The sequence below is a fragment of the Micropterus salmoides genome, unplaced genomic scaffold (genome assembly GCF_014851395.1).
Source record: "Micropterus salmoides isolate LMB-PRFRI ecotype aquatic unplaced genomic scaffold, ASM1485139v1 Ms_hic_scaffold_19, whole genome shotgun sequence".
Classification (NCBI taxonomy): Eukaryota; Metazoa; Chordata; class Actinopteri; order Centrarchiformes; family Centrarchidae; genus Micropterus; species Micropterus salmoides.
Genome location: NW_024041039.1, coordinates 1160449 through 1183964, shown reverse-complemented (window position 1 = coordinate 1183964; position 23516 = coordinate 1160449). Strand labels below are relative to the sequence as shown.

Here is a 23516-nt window from a genome sequence, read left to right as displayed (position 1 = left end):
AGGGCTCCGCAGAACACAGCTTCTCCCTACAGGGAGGATTTTCCAAAAATAAGCCGGCTTCTGTCCTTCAACAGAGTGCTGCTGTTCCTCCATCTTCTGCTCTCTCCTTCATGCTTTTCCTCTCTCTGGATGCTGCTGTGCTCTGACAGGAAATCCCTGGCGTTTAGTGACTGAACGAGCTGCTTTGATTTCTTCTAATGTGTCGTTTAGCTCACGTCTTCCTCCCTTACTGTAACGTGCAGAAGCAGTTCGGCTTGTATCTGCTGGAAGCTGCACTTAATGATTCTACCTGTTCTGGCTCTGTTGTTACTGAGGGCCTCTCGGGTGTGGGACCCTTATGGCCCCTGAAAAGTTAACAACCACCTAAACAACAGCTTCTGTGCTGAGTCGACATGTTTAAGCTTCTGAGATTCTAAGATAAAATAATTTAGCATTAAAATAGTTTCTTTTAATGACTCTTTCATGTGAAAGCAGAATCCAGCTGCTGAAGCTAAACGGACCGTTTAGAGTAGTAGAGTCTGGCGTGGAGGATTTAGATCACGTACCAGGAAACGTTCTGTTAAAAACATGATTCAAATCATTCAAAGGAAAGCGGAGCAGCGATTCTTCACATTTGAGAACCAGAAAATGTTTTTAGATGAACGATCAAAAAAGGGGCCAATTCATTTTCTGTTAATCGACTAATACTTTCAGCTGTACTTGTATAAACTGTTGGGTTTTTTATTTTAGAAGCTCTGCCTGTGTTCTGTGTGTAAAACTCTTCATGTGTAACTGAAGCTGTCAGATAAATGTAGTGAAGTAAAAGTACAACGTTTCCCTCTGAGATGTGGAGTAGAAGTAGAACGTAGCAAGAAAAGAAAAGACTCCAGTGAAGTACGAGTACCTGAGTGCTGTACTTGAGTACAGCGGTGGAGTAAATGTACTTGTTGATGGAGGAACAGACTGACAGGAAGCAGCAGAGGAGCTTCAGCAGATGATAGTTTTCACTTTAAAGTCGCTGGAGGAGCAAACTGTGTGCAGAGAGTCTGGAAAACACAAACTGACTGGGTTAGCAAGAAAATAAATCAGTCTGTTGGGATAATTAGGAGGATTAATAATCTTGTGTCTTCTTACACTCTATTACAGTTTCATTTCTCCACATCTTTCATATTGGAATATAGTTTTCCTGCTACGCTCCGCAGAACTTTGGTCCTACAGAAACGCTTTGTTAGGACTGCAACCCGATCTGAGTCCCATTCTTCATCCGTCCCTCTATTTCAGAGACCTCGCTGTTCATGAGATTAATATCACTCAAACATGTGTTTTTATTTATATGGAATATTCAAGATTTATTTTAACACCCAGGTTCACTCTGATTCAACGCGTCAATCATTAGATCTTCATCCTCCAAAGTTTCTTACGTGCAGATTTACTCTCAGATTTAGGGGCACCAGATTCTGGGATTCAGCCTGGCATTAAACTCCTCCTCATTAAAATGTTACTAAAGATATTTAAAAGCCTGTTTAACTGCTGTTTTATGATTCTAATACAGAAACAAACTTGCTTTTATACTGTTCATATTTTTGTTCTTATATTTCTATTATTGTTACTGTCATTAAAATGAACTTGTTGATGTTATAGATGTTTCTATATTATTATGTTGTCATTACTTTATGGAGTTATATTTTTCTCTCTATGTTATTATTTACTTTGATTTTAACTATAGGTGGAGGCGTTAAATCAGCCCGTTTGGGTTTCCTGCCTCTTCCGCAGGTTATATCATTTGTTATTTTCTTTGTCATTTCTATGTAATTTTACGTGTGCAAATAAATAAATGTAAAAAAATAAATGTAATCCTGTCAGCTTCAACAGAAAGCAGCCAGTCCTCCTATAATGGAAGATCAGCAGCCCAGTAAGTTGGTTCTTGTTTTATTAAAGGCAGTCAGTCCCCAGAGCTGCAGCCCTGCAGACACACAGCTGGAAACTACAGATGGTCTGAAGCTGAACCCCTTCATGACTCCATCTGCTGATGAAAAGTTGGAGGCAGGGCGGGAAATTAACACCTGCCAAGCGCCAAATACGGGTAGATTTTCCATTTGGCGTCTAAATGTTTTGGCGGGTAAACGTATTCGGTATGATATCGCCCTGAAAATGTCTTTTTGACTGTAGCTATCAGCGGATCAGCATTATGTTTTGTTGTGTGTCGCACTTAAATTGGTCCCCGCTGTACTGAGGGATCTAAAATCGTCATCAAATCATTTGCCCCTAAAATAGATACGTGTGAACCACAAAAAGGATTTATGATGTGCGAGTAAAACTGCAACCTACAGTCATTTTTGTGCAGGAATGGTTAGGATTTTTTTAAATTTAGCATAAATAAATTAGAGACCAAATGTTGACTGTTTTTATTTTGCGGCTTAGAATTATTATTAGGCGGGGGAGGGGGGCTAAAGCCAAGTCAAGTCAATAAGCATGTTATAATTTTATAAAACAACTTACTGTTATGTCTTAAGTACACTGAGCAAAAGCAATAAATAAATAAGTAAGGTTTTTAGCCAAGGCATGAAACACCCTGAAACTGACATTACAAAAGTGAGTGAAAGGGCCGCTGAGAGGCATCAGGTAAAAGAAGAAGTTTCAGAAATGCATTTAATAACTTACTTACATAGCCTAGTATTAATAAACTGAAGACATTTTGTCTTTAGGCTACTTGCAAACATGATTTTTTTTTCCCACACATTGTTGAATATCTTTAACTAAATTATATCTCTTTGAGTTACTGTACACCAACACATTATATATGCTGTTAAATGTTAATATAATATTTAAAATGCCTATTAATGTGTTGTTAAATGTTGTAAAAAAGTATTTCTCATGTGTTTGTTTTATTTTAACTTTAAATAATATAGTGTCCCATAAAGTGTCCCACTCAACCTGATTGCTTCCAGTTTGCCGAAGATGGTGACAGATGATGTATAAAGATAAACAATTTGATAATAAATCAATAAATTGGCTTAATTTCACCATAGATGTCTTCACAACAACCTATTTTTAATAAATACATACGATTTTAATACATTCTAACTGATTTAGGCTGTTTAAAAGGCAATTTACCAAAAAGTTTACTTCACCCTATTGGACAAAATACCTTAAAATGACTGAAACTAACTAGTTTTTATGTTTTTTCAGTTCCACTCCTGGCCGCAGGCGTCGCTCTGCAGTTACACCGACAGACGCTGCTCGGCGGTGGCGCTGCGGCGTTTCCGGCCCCGCGCGGGCTAACTTCCGGTTTAGCCCTCCAGCTAACGCGAATGGCGGAAAGACGGTGAGCGCGCGGCTGCTCGCGGATCACAGCGCGCGGGCGACACGAGGCGTTTCGTCAGCTGGGACAGAAGAAGCGGCCTGCCGGGAAACCAAGGAGCCGCAGACCTTGGACCCGGATCTCAGCCTGAAGAGCAGTCCCGGAGGAGACCGGAATGGACCGGCGGAACCGGGAGCCCCGGAGCGGGGTCCCCGGGAGCCCAGCGGCAGGCTCGAGCTCCGACAGCCCCGGTGTTCAGGTCAGTGTTCAGGACTTGTTACCGGGTCCGCCTGCTCCTGAGGGCAGCACGTGCCCCCTTGTTCCGTTTCCTACAGGTTCACTAGACCTGTTCCCGTCAGGGGTCGCTGCTGCTGCTGGATCCGGCCCTGGTTCAAAAACTACACGAGCACCAATCATCTGTGCGGAGAAGGAGCGCAGGCGCAGTAGGAGGATGTTTATAATAAACACAGAGCCCATGAACGTCTGAGGACGGTCTGATGTGTCGGGATTTACCGGCTTCCCTTCCTCGTCACGGTAATATTGTAAATATGGTGATATGTCAGAAAGGGCTTTGACTGGACCGTAAGCGCACGTACCTGAGCCGGTCCTGACCTCACTGGGACCTAAAAGGTTCTGCTTTGGGGCCCTCATACCTGACTCGTGAGCCATGTAAACACTTTTCCATCGCTGCTCAGTCACAGCCGACGCTGCGGAACTCAGTCTGTCTCAGTAAGAAGTCTGGATGGAAAATGGTTTGAATGAACCTCTGCACACTAACGCAGTCCTCTTTAAGGACCGGGGCCAATCTGCTGCTCCGTTAGGGTCTGAGCTGCTGGCTCTACGTCTACGCTTTGTGCTTAAAAGTGGTGGTGAAATTTTCTCAGATTAGGAGTGCATTGTGGAGACTAATGTCTGTTTGGTTTATATATATATGAATGAGACAAACAACATTCAGGACAAAATATAATAATCAGCAACTTGCTTTTTTTAGCTTAAGTTACTTTCGCAGTACTTTCATAAAGTGGTGGGGACATCGTGTCTCCAGCTTCTGTACTACTGGCCGAGGCTCCCTGTATCTCACCTGGTCTGTGGGACCTGCTAAAGAGGTCTGCGCTGGTACTGGCTGATGATCCAGCATCTACTGACAAACTTCTGCATAGCACCTGTAAATTATAGATAACAATACTTGCTAGATATTAATGTTCTCAGCTCCATCAGGGCCACTCTTTTATTTCAAAATGGAAAATACTACATGACTGAATACGTTTTGTTTATTATTTACTGAGAGATGTGCGTCCAGTCTGCCCGGCTAATCAACATTTTAATAATCATTAGTCAATGTGAATCCACTGCTTTCCATCTTGCATTAGTACAGAGTTGTACAGATAATCGCTGTGTTGTTTTAAAAGCACGGCGTCGCTGTGAGGAGTAGCCTACCGTGACACCGGTGTCTCTCTGGACTGGTCCCACTTATGTTGCTGCTCGAATGCCCGAGTTTAATTTCATGCACGCGCGTTTCTAAACACCGTGTCCGGTCGGCAGTTATCACACGTAATAAAAAGTTGTAATTCACTGTAACGTCGTTCAGACACACTTCCCAGCTGGGTTAGCAGGACGCACGGGCTGCAGCTAACATTACTGTGATCCGCTGACATCAGGCTTTGAGTGGAGAGAACACAAGTTTACCTGACTGCTGTTCCCGACGTTCTTGTTGTGCCCAGAAGGACAGTCCCTCCTCGTCATCCTCTCGTCCTCGTTACAGGCACTCGCTCTCACCTTTACCTCCTTTTTAGCGACGTTTCAAAACGGTAACGGTCACTTTAACCTGTAGTCTTATTTTGAAAGCGTAACCGGACGTTGCATCTTTATTATTGCTAATTTAATAATCCGGATTGACGGAAAATTATGTTATTATTGTTAATAACACCTGCAACATTATTATGTTATTACTGTTGTTGCTAAGTTGACTGCGGAGCCCTACGTGGTCAAAAACGACGCCAAGGTGTCTTGACCCTGTTACTGGGGCACAGAGCATGAATACTGGGGTGCGTGTCCCAGTAAAAAGTGTCTAGCGACGCCTGTGGGGGGAAATCTAACTGCGATTTTTCTGCCCAATATTGTGATTATGATTCGATCTGCAATTTGTTTTTTACATTTTTTTTAATTGAAGTTTAGCTGAAGTTCAATATTCACTCTGTAAGAGATAAAACGTGTGATGGAGCATTACAACATGAGACGCCGTCAAAACCACTTTACATTCTACTTTAAGGACGAGAAGCGAGAGATGAAGTGTTTTTCTTTTAGTAAGCGAGCTACATTGAAACAAACTCACTTTTTACAAAGACTAAAGTTCTAATAATAAACATAGATGTATAAAAATGCCAATCTGTGTCATTAAAAATACAATCACTCCCATGTCATGTTGCATCTTATGTTCACCTGACTGCAGATGTATAAGCGTTACCTTTCGTGCCAGCTGTTCGTTTCATGTCTGGGACTGATGGACTTCATCTTGAACCTTAAATCGAGGAATGAAGTGATCTGTAGAAGCTCCGGTGTAGCTGGGTCACTGGATCTTTCTTCCAGGAAGTGCTCTTGACTTTCTGACCTTTGGAAGGTCTGTGTCCTCTTCATTTCCAGCCAGAGTTGAGCTTCTAAAGAGATGCAGGACTGGCTTCAGGTATGAAACGCTTACATACGAGAGAAAGATCATCTGTGATCTCCTGGAGATTCAAGGACACGTGTCCTGCCAAGTGGGTAGCAGGTGACGCGTCTTCGCGAGGCCTCGCTCTGCTCCAGCACCTCAATCATCTTCTGCCTTGGTCCCCATCTCGATGGACGCTCTGTAATCTGAGTGCTCCGGCAGTGGCTTCCTTCCCGGAGTCCTGCCACAGATTCCCTGCTTGGTTAATGTTTTACGATGTTGGCCTGTTCCAATGATGCCTTCAAATCGTTGGCTGTCATTTGAGGTTGTTTCTTTACCTCATTGTTGAGTCTTCGTTGTGCTCTTGGTGTCATTTTGACTGGGCGCCCATTCTTGGTAGAGAAATAGCAACAGTCCCAAAGTGGCTCCATTTGTTGAATGTTTGCCAAAATGTAGACTTTGAAATCACTTTGTAACCTTTGCCAGCTTTATGTAAATCAACAATTCTTGATCGTTGATCCTTTTGGAAGCTCTTTTTGGCGAGGCGTGGCTCACATGAGCGTGTGCTTCTTGTACAGAGCAAACTCCAAAAGTTAGAGGGGATTTTATCAGTCAAAGTAGCTGGAGGCCACACCTCCAAACTCATTTTCTTAACGAGACTCCAGGAGTGCTAAAACCTCCAATTAGAGTTCATTAACTCAAAGGTTCACATACTTTTTCCACAAGCATTATGAGGTTTTCACTTTGAAAGTTCTTTTAAATTATTTTAGACACATTATATTTGTCAATAACTTTAACTTAGATGATGATCAGATCACCTTTTATGACAAATTTGTTCAGAAAACTATGAAATTCCAGAAGGTCCACATGCTTTTTCTTGCCACTGTATGTATGTGGTCTGTGTAACGGTGCCACGTTAAATGGAGTTAGCATGTTAAAGCTTTGTGTCTGTCCGGAGTTCAGTGACTCCCTTGATAGAAGTTCAGTTTAGACCACATAAATGAACCAGTTCACCTGTGAAGTCCCCGGGGTCCCAACAGCGTGTCCCTCCTTACTAAACCTGCAACAGGCCGTCATCTTGGTGTTCCACTGATTTTCCTGATGAAGCGTCAGTCACCGTATTTCCTCGAGTGTGGGCGTGTGGGTACAGTAAATAGGAAATAATTATGAGATAAAAGATAAATGACAGCGGAGCCATTTGCCATCCAGCCTCCTCCCTTTCAGTCTCCAGAGAAGAATCAATACAGAGCACACAAACCCAGCAAGGCTACAAGGTGCTTGTTAGATAGTGAGCACTAAAAACAAAGTCATAAAGACCAGCTAGGCTGATGTAGGGAAGCCAGGAGGATGGCGGCGTGGGCCCAATCTGCTGCAAGTAAGGGTCCCAGACCTTATAGAAAGCATCTAATCTGGAGGGAAGTTTGCACGTGATATATTCTCTAGGAAGGCAGTCTAGATTCTGTCTGGCAAATTTAAGGGTCAGAGTCCTGAATCAGAAATGTCTTCAATGCAGCACGTGCGTATAACATTTCCTTAAGCAAATCAGAACTCGGCCTGGATATGTGACAGAGATGCTCACAAGTCTCTGAGCTAGAGTCCAAGTCAAGTCTCAAGTCTGTTGTGGTTATTATGAATGTTGTATCACCTGCTGCGTTCAATCCAGGTTGCTTATAAAACTGCAGAGCTATAAGGAAAGTCTGTAAGTCAACACACTCCCCAGACTCCCGGTGTAACGTTAACTAAATAAAACTGTGACGTTTCTATAATCAACAATAAACCTGTAACCTGTTTTTAACTTGCAGAGCACAACCATGTAATGTGCACTGCAGTAAATGACAGCTTAAACTACTGTAAGTCAACACACCCTGCAGACTCTCAAAGCAGTGTAACGTTATAACTAAATAAAACTGTAAAGTTACATGATCAACAATAAACCCAGTGTTTCCCCTGGCGCTGCTGAATCACGACATGATCATTAAACTCAACGCTCGGCTCGCTTCCTGTCCTCGTTCTGTGCAGAACACACGTGACAGATGATATAAGAGCAGCGTCGCTCTGAATCAGGAGCTGCGCAGCGAGCGTTTGATTGTCCGAGCGGAGGAAAATATTCTGGCAGTAAATGTCCGGTGTCTGTTACAGAGCGTCGGCTTCTCAAGGCCAAGAAAAGTCTGTTGTTTCCCAGCTGCTGGGAAAGTGAAGCCTGTTAGCGCTGAGTTAGCGAACATCTCCCCTTCAGCCTGAGCAGCTTCTACAGCAGCTACAGAACATTAGCTCATTTATAGAAAGTAACTGGAAGCTGCATTTTATTACTGCCTACGTGTTCATGTTGAGAACATCAGGTCCAAACTGAGACTAAACTGGTGCAGCCTGCAGCTCCGTCCTGCACAGACTGGAGGAGCTGAGCTTAGTGAAGCTAATTACTGATGCAAACTCGTCCTGTTAAACTGATGAGGAGACGTTTCTTTCTGGATTTTAATGTGTAAATAAAATGCACCTCAGAAGGGAGGAGGTTTCTCACGCTGCCTGTTTTTTATATTAATGTCTACAGATAAATGTCACAGAAGGCAACATGAACAGTCGTGTCTATAATGATTCTGAGGTCACATTATCAGGGTTTTAGGGGCTGATGCCCAAAACATGCTGTGCCATCGCTGTAAAATCACTGTGGAGCATCAGAACCAACCAAATTACTTTCTCCAGATCTAAAGGTTGTCGTTCCTCCAGCAGACGGATCTTTGGCTGTTGGTTATTTATTATCTGCTCGAGCTTTTCCAACTATTTGTTCAGAGATATGGTGAAAATAACGGCCCAATGTGATGTGAAATTACATATTTTTCATTGGGAAGCACCCCCAAACCAGCACCAAAACATTCATCTAAATCTCACATTAAACTGGGAAACACTGCAGTTTGAAGCTGTTCTAAGGTGCATCGCAAGCTCATGGACACAAGAGCTGCTGAGACATGTTGGGGTTTCGCTGCTGGAAAAAAAATCCTGGAGGAAAAACTGAAACCTGTAACCTCTCTCTAGCTTACGGTAATAATTAACGTGACGGCAGCCAGCGGGACGTAAATGATTACGTTAATCGACCACCACAAGTTTGGCAAGTAAACAAACGCTCATTCATCTTTTCATAACGAACGACAGTCGGAGTTAACCTCTCGTAGGTCGTAGCTGAAGCAAGAAGCAAGCTTACGTTAGATGGCCGATTCTGAGCTAAACATGTTCACTCACCTCAGGTTACTAACCTATTTTGTGTTCAGCGCGTCTTTGTTTGGGTCTTGTTGTATGAAGTTTTAAAGCCAAAGTTTTTGATGAACGGCTCAGCCGCTTGCCGCTGTTTGTTGTCCGCTCTCACGTGCGGCCGCGCGCAGCAGATGCTACGTGTTACGTAGGCAGGATATAGGTAACACAGGGAGGGAATAACGGCAAGCTCATCAGACATCTCCTAAAAATAAACATTGTTCACGAGTCCTGCACCTGGAGTCCGAGTCGAGTCTTTTGAGGACGAGTCTCAAGTCGCTGTGTGTGCGACTTAAGTCGCACTCGAGTCGGATTCTCTAAGCTCTGGTTCCTGGAGCAGCCAAATCAATCTGTGGACAGTGGAGATGGGTGGGTATTCAAGGAAGAACCTAAAAGTGTTTTACATTAATCAGTGCAGTTTGAAGTTTATTCAACTTTAAAATCTTATTCATATTCTTTAGAACATTTCCCGTGTTTCCAAGATTTCATAGTCCTTCAGCTACTTTCTGCACATTAAAGCCAGCAGTTCAGTTTAGCGTCAGCTTTTCTACAGTCCACATCTTTCATACATTTATACTATTCAAATTTGTTCAAGACAGCAATTCAGTTTAGCGCAAGCCATTCAGCAGACAGCATTCACACCGCAATTTCTTCAGAAATAGCTTTTCTAGTTCTTCTTCTTCTTCCGTACGTTTTTTGCTTGACTACTCCTACTGCATACTTTGTGCTACAAAAACTATTCAACTATTACAATGTTCAGCTTTTTAAGGACATTTATGTTATTATATAACTTTATTCTACCTTTTATACATTTTAAACTATTAGGCTTTTTATGCAATTTTTAACATTTAAGTGAATGGAGAAATATTCAACTCTTAAAACTTCTTCAACTTTCAAAGGCTACTGCTTCTGCATACTTTCAGCTACATTCATCAATTCAACTGTCAATTGTTTACAAATCTTTTCTCTATTAAACGTGTATTCAAGTTTTTGATAGCTTCTGCAGTTTTTTCACCATCTCTATTATAGTTTTATAAAGATTTCAAGCACTTTCTGAGTTTATAATGGCAGCGGATGGAGCGGAATGTTGGAGTTAGAGCACGTGACCTCGTCAGAGTGGAGCCAGCTTAAAATTTCATCGTAAAAATTTATTTTTAACTCGCTGCCCTGCCCACAATTTTAACTCATGGTTATCCAAGAAAAGTTGAATCGGGAGCATCTGGATGTGTCAGAATTCCAGTTGCTCTCAATTCAACCTTTTTTGTAAAAGGCTACAGGTTTGATTGAGAAAGTTGTGGATTGTAAATTTTGGAACTTCATCAACAGCTTTTGCTGCTGATGTTGGCATCAGTTACTAGATAGTTTGTTAGTTAGTGAATGTTTTTATTTTTTCAAACAGTTCTCACACACAGGAACTCTGATGTGATATGAATTTGTAATTAGAGTAAACATATCCAGTAAGAATTGAGTGATCACCAATATGGTGCATTGAGCCACTATGATGTATTAATGTGGGTAAATAAACCTGAATTGTTGTGTGGAAAATAAGCTCATAAGCTGAGACGGGATGCAGACACTGAGAGAAGGGAAAGAAAATGATCTTAAGTATCATTTCTTATAAGTGGTATATTAAAATAGGCATTTACAATCGTGTTGTTTTCTATCTCACCATGGTCCACTCCGTACTCTCAAAGACAAGGTACACTTTAGCATTACTGCTCCTCCACTTTCATACATGCACCACTAATATATTTAAATAAAATTAAAAATCGTCCGTGTGTGGCGGTGGCGTCTCTTACTGACCCTTCAGAAATGCTTCGGAAAATGTAGCGTGTGTGGAAGCTACTCGGTCAATAAAAGTGCTTTGTTACTGAAAAGCTATTTGATTCAGAAAACAGCAACGCTGCCACCTTGCTACTGAGAAATGTAGTTAACTACACTGCTCAAAAAAATAAAGGGAACACTAAAATAACACATCCTAGATCTGAATGAATGAAATAATCTCATTAAATACTTTCTTTACATAGTTGAATGTGCTGACAACAAAATCACACAAAAATGATCAATGGAAATCAAATTTATCAACCCATGGAGGTCTGGATTTGGAGTCACACTCAAGAAAGTGGAAAACACTACAGGCCGATCCAACTTTGATGTAATGTCCTTAAAACAAGTCAGAATGAGGCTCAGTAGTGTGTGTGGCCTCCACGTGCCTGTATGACCTCCCTACAACGCCTGGGCTCCTGATGAGGTGGCGGATGGTCTCCTGAGGGATCTCCTCCCAGACCTGGACTAAAGCATCCGACAACTCCCGATCAGTCTGTGGTGCAACGTGGCGTTGGTGGATGGAGCGAGACATGATGTCCAAGATGTGCTCAGTTGGATTCAGTTCTGGGGAACGGGCGGGTCAGTCCATAGCATCAATGCCTTCCTCTTGCAGGAACTGCTGACACACTCCAGCCACATGAGGTCTAGCATTGTCTTGCATTAGGAGGAACCCAGGGCCAACCGCACCAGCATATGGTCTCACAAGGGGTCTGAGGATCTCATCTCGCTCCTAATGGCAGTCAGGCTACCTCTGGCGAGCACATGGAGGGCTGTGCGGCCCCCCAAAGAAATGCCACCCCACACCATTACTGACCCACCGCCAAACCGGTCATGCTGGAGGATGTTGCAGGCAGCAGAACGTTCTCCACGGCGTCTCCAGACTCTGTCACGTCTGTCACACGTGCTCAGTGTGAACCTGCTTTCATCTGTGAAGAACACAGGGCGCCAGCGGCGAATTTGCCAATCTTGGTGTTCTCTGGCAAATGCCAAACGTCCTGCACAGTGTTGGGCTGTAAGCACAACCCCCACCTGTGGACGTCGGGCCCGCGTACCACCCTCATGGAGTCTGTTTCTGACCGTTTGAGCAGACACATGCACATTTGTGGCCTGCTGGAGGTCATTTTGCTCCTCCTGCTCCTCCTTGCACAAAAGCGGAGGTAGCGGTCCTGCTGCTGGGTTGTTGCCCTCCTACGGCCTCCTCCACGTCTCCTGATGTTCTGGCCTGTCTCCTGGTAGCGCCTCTGTGCTCTGGACGCTACACTGACAGACACAGCAAACCTTCTTGCCACAGCTCGCATTGATGTGCCATCCTGGATGAGCTGCACTACCTGAGCCACTTGTGTGGGTTGTAGACTCCGTCTCATGCTACCACTAGAGTGAAAGCACCGCCAGCATTCAAAAGTGACCAAAACATCAGCCAGGAAGCAAAGGAACTGAGAAGTGGTCTGTGGTCACCACCTGCAGAACCACTCCTTTATTGGGGGGGTCTTTGCTAAATGCCTATAATTTCCACCTGTTGTCTTTTCCATTTGCACAACAGCATGTGAAATTGATTGTCAATCAGTGTGGCAGTGTGGACAGTTTGATTTCACAGGAGTGTGACTAACTTGGAGTTACAACACAGTGTTGTTTAAGAGTTCCCTTTATTTTTTTTGAGCAGTGCAGTAACGGCGCTACTTGTAGCGACGCTACTGCTCAACACTGCTCGGATGGTGGGCATGTTGAAGCAGGCTCAGTGGCAGGAGGGCGCTGAGACGATGAGACCGGCTCTGTCTTCGTGCAGTCAAAGACTAAAGAGTTTATTCCATGCACAGTCAAAGGGCTTCACCGTGTTTGTCGTGTTGCCGGTCTTTTATCTTACGTCGCAAATATTGTTGCATCAAGCCCGGTGCAATGTAGCCATACTTTTGATTTTCTCCACGTCTTTTACATCACCATAGCCAATTCCAATCACTTTTAGATTTGGGCACATCAAGCACGATGCATGCTTATTGGCTCATTGACGTTAACAAGAACCTTTTAGGTATTGAAATTTGGTACTAAAAGACAAGACACTTTTTGATACTCGATGGTATTAAAGCAATTTGGTCGGTGCCTAAAAATTATTTAACTCGATACCCAGCCATAGTTTCCTCCACCTGACGTCTCACTTACTGTCTTTATCTCTGTCTCTCTGTTGCTGTAGGAACGGAGAGGAAGACATGGACTCAAATGTCACCGCTGCCAGCACTGTGACAAATCCTTCACAAGATCTGGATATTTAAAGATTCATCAGAGAGTTCACACTGGAGAGAAACTGTACAGCTGTGACCAGTGTGGGAAAACCTTCACTCAGTCAGGAAACCTAGAAGTTCACCGACGCGTTCACACTGGAGAGAAACCATACAGCTGTGACCAGTGTGGGAAAACTTTCACTCAGTCCGGTAACCTAGAAGTCCACCGACGCGTTCACACTGGAGAGAAACCGTACAGCTGTGACCAGTGTGGGAAAACTTTCACTGCATCAGGTCACCTAAAAATGCACCAACGTATTCACACTGGAGAGAAACCGTACAGCTGTGACCAATGTGGGAAAGCGTTCAATAAATCAGTTAACCTTAAAGTCCACCAACGTATTCACACTGGAGAGAAACCGTACAGCTGTGACCAGTGTGGGAAAGCGTTCAATAAATCAGTTAACCTTAAAGTCCACAAACATATTCACACTGGAGAGAAACCGTACAGCTGTGACCAGTGTGGGAAAACTTTCAATAAACCAGGTGACCTTAAAATCCACAGACGTATTCACACTGGAGAGAAACTGTACTGGTGTGACTGGTGTGGGAAAACTTTCAATAAATCTCTTGGCCTTAAAGTCCACCAACGTATTCACACTGGAGAGAAAACGTACTGGTGTGACTGGTGTGGGAAAACTTTCACTAGATCAGATGTACTAAAAGCCCACCAACGTGTTCACACTGGAGAGAAACCGTACTGCTGTGACCAATGTGGGAAAACTTTCACTACATCAGGTAACCTAAAAGTCCACCAACGTGTTCACACTGGAGAGAAACCGTACAGCTGTGACCAGTGTGGGAAAACTTTCACTACATCAGATGTACTAAAAGCCCACCAACGTGTTCACACTGGAGAGAAACCGTACTGCTGTGACCAATGTGGGAAAACTTTCACTACATCAGGTAACCTAAAAGTCCACCAACGTGTTCACACTGGAGAGAAACCGTACAGCTGTGACCAGTGTGGGAAAACTTTCACTACATCAAATGACCTAAAAATCCACAGACGTGTTCACACTGGAGAGAAACCGTACTGGTGTGATCGGTGTGGGAAAACTTTCACTAGATCAGATGTGCTAAAAGTCCACAAACGTATTCACACTGGAGAGAAACCGTACAGCTGTGACCGGTGTGGGAAAACTTTCACCTCATCATCTAAACTAAAAATCCATCAACGTGTTCACACTGGAGAGAAACCGTACTGGTGTGAACAATGTGGGAAAATCTTTGCTCAGAGTAGTCACCTTAAAGTCCACCAACACAGTCACGCTGCTTTGTTGTGAACATTCTTCAGAGCAAAGCTAGCTGTTTCCTCCTCCCCCTACCCTGATAGCTGTGTTGTTATATTGTGAGCTTCTCTACAAACTGACGGATACACAACAGTAACTTCATATTTTCAGCAGCATGTATAGTAATGTGGCTGCAACTACATTTACATTAATTCATTTAGCTGACGCTTTTATCCTAAGTGACTTACAGCTGCTATTTATGTCAGAGGTCGCACACCTCTGGAGCAACGAGGGGTTAAGTGTCTTGCTCAGGACACCAAAGGCATGTGTCTTATCCATTGCGCCATCACCACCCCACAACATACTGTCCTGTCCTTCCTCCTCCCAATCCTGCTGTCGTCACACACTTATTATTATTTGCTATCTTGTTATAGTTGAACACGTCCTTACTGGAATTAACTTAAAATATCTGTATTTCTGTGTTCACTGTTTATATTTGCTGTTAGTGAACGTGGTCTTGTTCAGACAGAAAGCAAAGCCAAATCTAATTGATACAGATCCACTCGTGTTGGCGCCAGCTGAGGGGAAGATATTTATTCTTAAATAAAAGGTTCTCTTTGATTCTTCAAGACCACCATGTTTCCAATCTGGAGACGCAGGCACCTGTTGCAGTTCCATAATGGCAGAGGTGCACACGGATAAGAAATATTGGGCCATAAACCCCAGTAAAACTAGTCTTAGCTGGCTCATCCCACGAGGTCAGTTTTGGTCTTCCAGGTTTCTTTTTGTTAGAAAGAATCCATTTCAAGACAAAGTTTAACTGAATCTAAACGTGCTCCCTCTGGACCTGCAGACTGAGCCCTGAAGATTTACCATCATCACTTCAGCTCTGTGAGAGCGCCGGGGTTAAACTAAATAAAGTTATAGCTTTTTTATGTGAACTTTGCACATTTTTACATTTAAGTAAACAGTGTTGCACTGTAATCTAAAAAGTAAGGAGGTGGCTCTGGGCCAACTAAACATTACAGTAATCGGGTGGGAGAAAAACGTGCAAGATTCTGATTCAGTAAAGTGAGTGCATTACCGCCCCCGCTGCTCCGATTCTCCGGCCAATCTCCCCTCACTCGTGAACAAGACCCCGAGGTACTTGAACTCCTTCACTTGGGGTATGGACTCATTCCCTACCTGGAGGTGGCACTCCACCGGTTTCCTGCTGAGCACCATGGCCGCAGATTTAGAGGTGCTAATCCTCATCCGCAAAAAGCAGTGACGAGATCCCAAGCCCACCGAACCGCAGCCCCTCCTCGCCACGACTACACCTTGATATCCTGTCCATGAATATCACAAACAGGATTGGTGACAAAGTGCAGCCCTGGCGAGGGCCAACCCTCACCTGGAAAGAGTCCGACTTACTGCAGAGTACTCGGTCACAGCTCTCGCTTTGGATGTACAGGGTTTGGATAGCCCTGAGAAGGGGCCCCCTCACCCCATACTCCTGCAGCACCTCCCACAGTATCTCCCGGGGGACCCGGTCATACGCCTTCTCCAGATCTACAAAGCACATGTAGACTGGATGGGCATACTCCCAAGCCCACTCCAGGATCCTTGTGAGAGTAAAGAGCTGGTCAGTTGTTCCATGACCAGGACAAAAACCGCATTGTTCCTCTTCGATCTGAGGTTCGACTATCAGCTGAACTCTCCGTTCCAGCACCCTGGAGTAGACTTTTCTGGAGAGGCTGAGAAGTGTGATACCCCTGTAATTGGCACACACTCTCTGGTCCCCCTTTTTGAACGGGGAACCACCACAGTCTGCCACTCCTTGGGCACTGTACCCGACTTATGTTACGCAATGTTAAAGAGACATCCAAGACAGCCCCTCCACACCCAAAGCTTTTAGCATTTCTGGGCGAATCTCATCAATCCCTGTGGCTTTGCCACTGTGGAGTTGTTTTACTACCTCAGTGACTTCCTCCAGGGAAATTGACGGGAAACGCCCATCAGCCTCCAGCTCTGCCTCTACTAGAGAGGATCAGTCGGATTTAGGAGTTTCTCAAAGTGTTCCTTCCACCGCCCAATTACCTCCCCAGTTGAGGTCAGCAGGGTCCCATCCTTACTGTACACAGCTTGGACGGTTCCCCGCTTCCCCCTCCTGAGATGGCGGACAGTTCTCCAGAAGCACTTTGGTGCCGACCGAAAGTCCTTCTCCATGTCTTCTCTGAGCTTCTCCCACACCCGCTGCTTTGCATCTGCCACAGCAGAGGCTGCAGTGCTTCAGGCCCGTCGGGCCCGTTGCTGCTTAGTCCCGTCGGTTATGTAACGTTAGCTAAATTCTCAGCTCAGCTGTATGTCATTACTAACTTACCTTTTTGTCCAGGTTTGAGAACATCAGGCACGAGCTCAGACTGAACTGGTGTGCAGCTCTGTCCTGTTCACAGACTGAACATCCTGATTATTATATTTCAGTTTTCAGAGTCTGACAGATGGTTGTTGAAGAAATGAGAGATCACAGAGCTGAGGTTAATGAAGTTAATTAGGGATGCAAACTAGTCCTTTTAAGCTAATTAGGAGATGTTTATTTTGGATTTTGAATTGGATTCGAATTGAATCAAATCATGAGGTGCCCAGAGATTCCCACCCCTAACAGTAATATGTAATGATTATGATAGTTTCACATATGTTTAATTATGTTTAAATATGCTTATGTTTGGTCAAAGGGTCTTGTGGTTTGTGAACAAACTCCTTTTAGGGAAATGCAGGGATGTTTTGTCAGCAAGACTAAAAACTAAAAAAACTTTGTCTAAGCATGGCGCCAAGAAAAGAACAGAAAACTTATGAGAATTGTCAGTATATTTTCCTGCTTTTTTGCCAATCACATGCCTGATTAAGTTTAAGTTAATTTTTATTGAAAGGAGGGACTTTGTAATTAATTGCAATTCATCTGATCACTCTACATAAAATTCTGGAGTATATGCAAATTTCCATCATAAGAATTGAGGCCGCAGACTTTGTAAAAATTAACATTTGTGTCATTCTCAAAACTTTTGACCACGACTGTACGTGGCTGAGGAAGGAATGCTAGTTTCCAGGAGAGACTGGGCGTTCAGCCAAGTCTGCTCAAACACTTTGGAGAAATTCCTCTGAGTCTCCAGGCTGTTCTCTGGCCGGAGCAGGGAGACGTCTCCTCGTCCACTTTGTCGCTGATGTTTTGCATTTAATACACTAATTTGATCTTATTTCTAGTATTTAGTGTTTGCATAGATTGTGTCATGTTTAATAATCAGGATTTCTCTGATATTTTATCTCCAGCATTTCAGATCTCAGAGAGGAATTTTATCTCTTCTGATATTTTTGTTATAATTCAGATTATTCCAACATTATCTTTGACAATGTCCTTGTTATGTTTCTTTGATTTATTTTCTCATCATCATTATTGGACTTTATATTTTCACCTCCATGTATTCAATAAACATATCTGTAAAATTCAGATGAAGCTGTGGTCATTTTCTTGATTCTCATATTCGTGTAAGCGAAACCTGCCGGCAGCCGCGCTCATTCCACTTTCACGCTCTGTGCTAAGTTTGTGTAATGATCACAACCTGGCTGTGTGAATCTTCTCTATGTATTTAATTATAAACATCTTCTGTAGCTTGTCTACTCTCCTACAAATATCAATAATCAGATCCTACTAAGGATCACTAATGATTAGTAAAGAGGCGGCCATGTGGACGCCACAGTATAACTTTAGACTTCCTGATATTTACTCTTCGGTATGTTTGGAGACGTTTCTGTCAGCTTGTGCCTGTGACATCAGTTCACTTTGATCCATGGTCGCTAAGAGAAGCTTTGCCACAATAGGTTTTAGATGTTACTGTGTCTCACTGTACCAACAATCTAAATACTCTCAAGGTCAAATACAAGCTGCAACTCAGGACATCAGCGAAAAGTAAAATCTGAAATGTAGTTTTTTATTTGTCAGGGACAAAACAGAAGAAACACATTAACAGGTTACAATCTCTTGGAACAGATGTGTTGCATATAAGGTTTAATAAAGCTTTTCCAAGTGTGTGATTACTCACCAATCTAGTGGTCCTGTTACCGGAAAGAATTGATAATAAAGAGTTTGGTCTTTATTTGTAAATTGATTCCCTAAAATGAGTTAAATTAGTCTTTCAGACAATCAAATGTAAATATCTCAATATTTACTGGTCACAAGCTTTAACGTCTGATTGTAATAAAAGGATCCACTTTCTCCACATTTTTTGTTAAATGTACAAACCACATCAACAGAGACGTGATTCAAACTCAGCTGTAAAGTTACTCCAAGCTCCCCACTGGGTACCACAATGGCCTCTATGTACACGTAAGGTAAGACTTGTTGTGTGATAGAGTGTTTTTCCCTGTGAGGGTGTGATATGTTAATGTCAAACAATATTTCCATAACAGTGGATTTGTTAAGAAAACCTGTGTACAGCTAATTTTATTGGCTACTACAGATTCATAGGTGTGTGAACACCTATTTTTTTAATTACCCTTGAAATTAGCTATTTTAATTCATAGTCTTAATCTTTGCTACTTTGCTGTTTGAAGGATTTGCATTTCTCATGTCTGGGAGAAGTGGTCATCTAGTTTCTCACAGGGTCGTGTCGATTTTGTAGCTGCGTGTGAGCATGCGGTCCCAGACTGGGGTCTGGCGGGCGTTGGAGAGTGGTAAAGGTTTAAATTTGGAAACCGCATTTGTGCAGGCAGTGTAAGGCAGAGGCAACTGCCCGTTTCCCGGTCTTGCACGCATAGCAACTAGAATTTAAAGTAGTGCGCATAGAACTATTCAGCACTCGGCACCAGGCGTTCCCCCGCGGTGGGAAGCTCCGTGGTGTTACTGCTCGCTCTGATCTGTTAAGACTATGCGGTACCAGAGTGGCCGAGTCGGATGCAGGTGGACGTTTGTCAAACGTGTATAGAATAGGAAACACCAGTCAAAAACAACACTGAACCCCTGAGACCGAACCGCTCCCATCCTGGCAACCGGAAAAGGTGCCCCGGCCGTGTGGAGCTGGATTCCATCATCGACTCCTCGTTGGTCACTCTGTAGTTCAAATATGTGTAGATTGTTTGTGGCGCCTTTGTGTTTGGCTGCCTGCTTCTTTCTCCCTCCCTCACGTCCACAGTGAATGTTATGACCTCTGCCTATATGTACGGTCAATTGAAAATACCGAAGATATAGTGACTTGTTGTTACCCAAAACTCAGGGAAGTAGCTCCTCTGGCGTGCTGTGATCAGCACGTCCGGTCCGCTGTGCTCAGCATCGGTTGAGTTGGGCTGTGGATGGAGGGCTCAAAGTCTCTGGGGTTACTCCTTGGACCTCCTCCGGGGAGAGAAAGACGGCAGGAAGCAGGCCGGGAAAGGGGTTCAAAAACAGCCACTGCATCCTTCCACTGCAACAGCAGGAAGCAACGGAGGTCTGGACACATTCCACGGTCAGAAGCAGACCACGTCAGGGGCCCCAGAGGAGGCCGGGTCCTGAGACGAGTCCGGCCTGCTGCTGCTGGAGAGAACGAGTACAAAGATCTCACAGATGCTCACAGCGATCCATTTCACACAAATCTCACAGCTAACAAGTGGAAAAGGCAGAATAACAGCAACACGGAAGAAACTGAAGAAGAAACGAAACAAAAGTCAAAATGTAAAACTTAATCATTTAGCATGTTCAGGCTTTTTGAAAGTCCACTGAGAGCTACACAGTTTCTACTCATCACTGAGTCCATCCCATAATTTAACTCCCAGAAATGAAACACGCTTTACATGTTTCAAATACGCCCATTAAACTCTCCAGCAGCTTTATTTCTTAGTTTATTTCTAGGCTCTGTTTTCTGAGCATTTCCCCAAAACACAAAATGACACGTATGGTTTTAGATGTGAACAGCATAATAAGTGCAGACATTTCTTCTCCAACAGATCTCTTGTTCTGTAAAGATTTCCATCTTTTCCGTTTGAGATCTTCCACCAAAGTTTCTGATCTCTAATCTCTCCCATTAGAATCTAACTTCTGTTGTCGTGCCAAGGTAGTTCTCCCCGACAGAAAGCGTTTCCCCTGCTGCGGTGAAGGCGGAGTTTCGACTTCATCAAAGTGAATGAAAAATGTACCATGTGGGCTGATTAATCTATCGTTTAAGTATTGTTTTATTAACGAGGTTTGTGTAGAGCACAAGCTAGCAATGTTTTTATAGGCTTAAACTATGTGTTACAGAACGTCCTATTATTCATGTCTACACAAGAGGAGCATTTAGTTTCACTCGTAAAGCAAACATTTATTTCGCGATAGTCTGGTGATGTTATCCAACGAAGGTTAAAATGAAGGGCAACTGGACTTGGTTGAAGATACTGGAAGACGTTTCGTCCCTCATCCAAAGGACTTCTTCAGTTCTGACTGACTGGCAGGGAAACTCAGCTATTTAACCTCAGTGGGGTCGTTGGCCCGGGTCATCGATACCGCTGGTTCGTTAGTGTTCCTGGTTGCTGTGACGACAGTCGTTACAGTCGTTAAGACTACCTGTGGCCAAGACTGAACGACCATCGTTGGTATCTTCACCTGAGGCCAAGACTGAACGACCATCGTTGGTATCTTCACCTGAGGCCAAGAGGTTACGTTAGGTTGTTTGTCTGGTGATGTTATAACTGACCACGCAGTCGATCACTTTGTCATCCATGTTACAGTTTAGAAGCTGGATTCACACAGACTGTCACCTTTTTAAAGTCAGCTGCTCCTACATACGCCATCGATACTGAATCAACATCACAGTAATCAGTTTAAAACACTTCAACGTTACGTCTCCTTGACTCCAAATGTACATTAAACTGAATGCAGCATTGTAGACAATATTTTGTCCTTGTACTCCATGTTTCCGTTGCATGGCCTTTGGATATTTCTGGAAATTGTCCCCCTCCTTAAAGGGTCAATTATTATCATAACAAATGCATTTAAACAGAACTTTTCATACACAAAAAGCCATAACAGCAGCCTCCTACCAAGCTGGACATGCAGTCTGCCAAAATATGTTAAACAGTGATGTTGACACGACACCTGCGAGCTTGCGAACAGGCTTCAGTGCGGGACTGGCTGCCCCGGGACACGCGCCACTTCAGGAGTCCGCAGCCCCGCAGAATCTGGCCCAGTCCCAATGTCCCCCCTCAGACTCACAGACTTTGAGGCGCGTTCCCGGGAAGTCTGTGAGGGCTCAGGGCTGTCCCACTGTCAAATCTTTTCTCTCGCGGACAGTTTGAGCCCTTTATAGACCCGTCTCGTAAGTCCACATTTCTGCAGACTTTGGCTGAGGGAATCGCCCCCAGAGTTCATAGCGGTATGACGTAAAACACAGGGGTTACCGAGGGAAGTATCACGGCAAATCCCCGTATTAAGAGAGGAAGAAAACAGTAAACAAACAAGCATTGACACCAACGTCAAAATGGTTCAAAGTTTTCTTAACTTAAGATGCTGCATAGAACACATGAAGTCAGAGGGATGCAGTCACTTTATGACACACTGAGTTTATTCAACTATTTATTTTAGTTTTTGCTTGATGATGCTGTTTGACCAACTTACGCTGCCCTACTAAAGTAAAAGCCAATAAAAACACGAGGTGAGGGAACGTGATGTAAGGTAATGAAAGTGATGTCATCTCTAAGGCGAGCCTGCGGCGGTTGCCATGGTGACTGCACCATGGGTTAGGGTTAACTTCGTTACTGGCCGTCAGGTGTTCCCGACATGTACCAGAAAAACAGCTGGAGCCTGCAGCAGGAGGACCGCAGAGGAGAAGAAGAAGAAGAAGAAGAAGAAGAAGAAGAGGCGGCAGGTCAGACGGAGTTGAGCCAAAGCATCTAGAAGCAGCGTCGGTCCTGAGGTTCAGCGTCAGTCCTGAGGTTCAGCGTCAGTCCTGAGGTTCAGTCCTGAGGTTCAGCGTCAGTCCTGAGGTTCAGCGTCAGTCCTGAGCGTCAGTCCTGAGCGTCAGTCCTGAGCGTCAGTCCTGAGGTTCAGCGTCAGTCCTGAGCGTCAGTCCTGAGGTTCAGCGTCAGTCCTGAGGTTCAGTCCTGAGGTTCAGTCCTGAGGTTCAGTCCTGAGGTTCAGCGTCAGTCCTGAGGTTCAGCGTCAGTCCTGAGCGTCAGTCCTGAGGTTCAGCGTCAGTCCTGAGCGTCAGTCCTGAGGTTCAGCGTCAGTCCTGAGGTTCAGTCCTGAGGTTCAGCGTCAGTCCTGAGGTTCAGCGTCAGTCCTGAGCGTCAGTCCTGAGCGTCAGTCCTGAGCGTCAGTCCTGAGGTTCAGCGTCAGTCCTTAGCGTCAGTCCTGAGCGTCAGTCCTGAGCGTCAGTCCTGAGCGTCAGTCCTGAGGTTCAGCGTCAGTCCTGAGGTTCAGTCCTGAGGTTCAGTCCTGAGGTTCAGTCCTGAGGTTCAGCGTCAGTCCTGAGCGTCAGTCCTGAGGTTCAGCGTCAGTCCTGAGGTTCAGTCCTGAGGTTCAGTCCTGAGTTCAGCGTCAGTCCTGAGGTTCAGCGTCAGTCCTGAGGTTCAGTCCTGAGGTTCAGCGTCAGTCCTGAGGTTCAGCGTCAGTCCTGAGGTTCAGTCCTGAGGTTCAGCGTCAGTCCTGAGCGTCAGTCCTGAGGTTCAGCGTCAGTCCTGAGGTTCAGTCCTGAGGTTCAGTCCTGAGGTTCAGTCCTGAGGTTCAGCGTCAGTCCTGAGGTTCAGCGTCAGTCCTGAGGTTCAGTCCTGAGGTTCAGCGTCAGTCCTGAGCGTCAGTCCTGAGCGTCAGTCCTGAGGTTCAGCGTCAGTCCTGAGGTTCAGTCCTGAGGTTCAGCGTCAGTCCTGAGGTTCAGCCTCCTCTGCAGGTCGCTTTGCTTTTCTTTGTATTTGACTGACAGACAGACGAATGCCGCTTGTTGCCCCGGCAACCCCCCCCCCCCCGGAAACAAACAACACCAGGTGAGTCTGCTTTCACTTTTCTTTCAACAACCTCAGCAGGTGGATCCATTATTCGG

The 23516-nt window shown here is 44.4% G+C and overlaps 1 protein-coding gene across 1 annotated transcript; it reads left to right on the top strand.

Annotated features, from left to right (window-relative positions):
• The first annotated feature begins 2897 nt into the window (after positions 1 to 2897).
• Positions 2898 to 15948, top strand: LOC119910912 (zinc finger protein 271-like). The gene is made up of 2 exons (XM_038729760.1): positions 2898 to 3539; positions 13180 to 15948. The coding sequence occupies exons 1-2, from the start codon at positions 3456 to 3458 to the stop codon at positions 14551 to 14553; spliced, it is 1458 nt and encodes a 485-aa protein (XP_038585688.1). The 5' UTR covers positions 2898 to 3455; the 3' UTR covers positions 14554 to 15948.
• The last annotated feature ends 7568 nt before the right edge of the window (positions 15949 to 23516 follow it).

Coding starts and splice junctions, on each gene's coding strand:
- LOC119910912 (XM_038729760.1), top strand. CDS start 3,456: ATGGACCGGCGGAACCGGGAGCCCCGGAGCGGGGTCCCCGGGAGCCCA. Junction 3,540..13,179: donor CCGACAGCCCCGGTGTTCAG/GTCAGTGTTCAG, acceptor CTGTTGCTGTAG/GAACGGAGAGGAAGACATGG.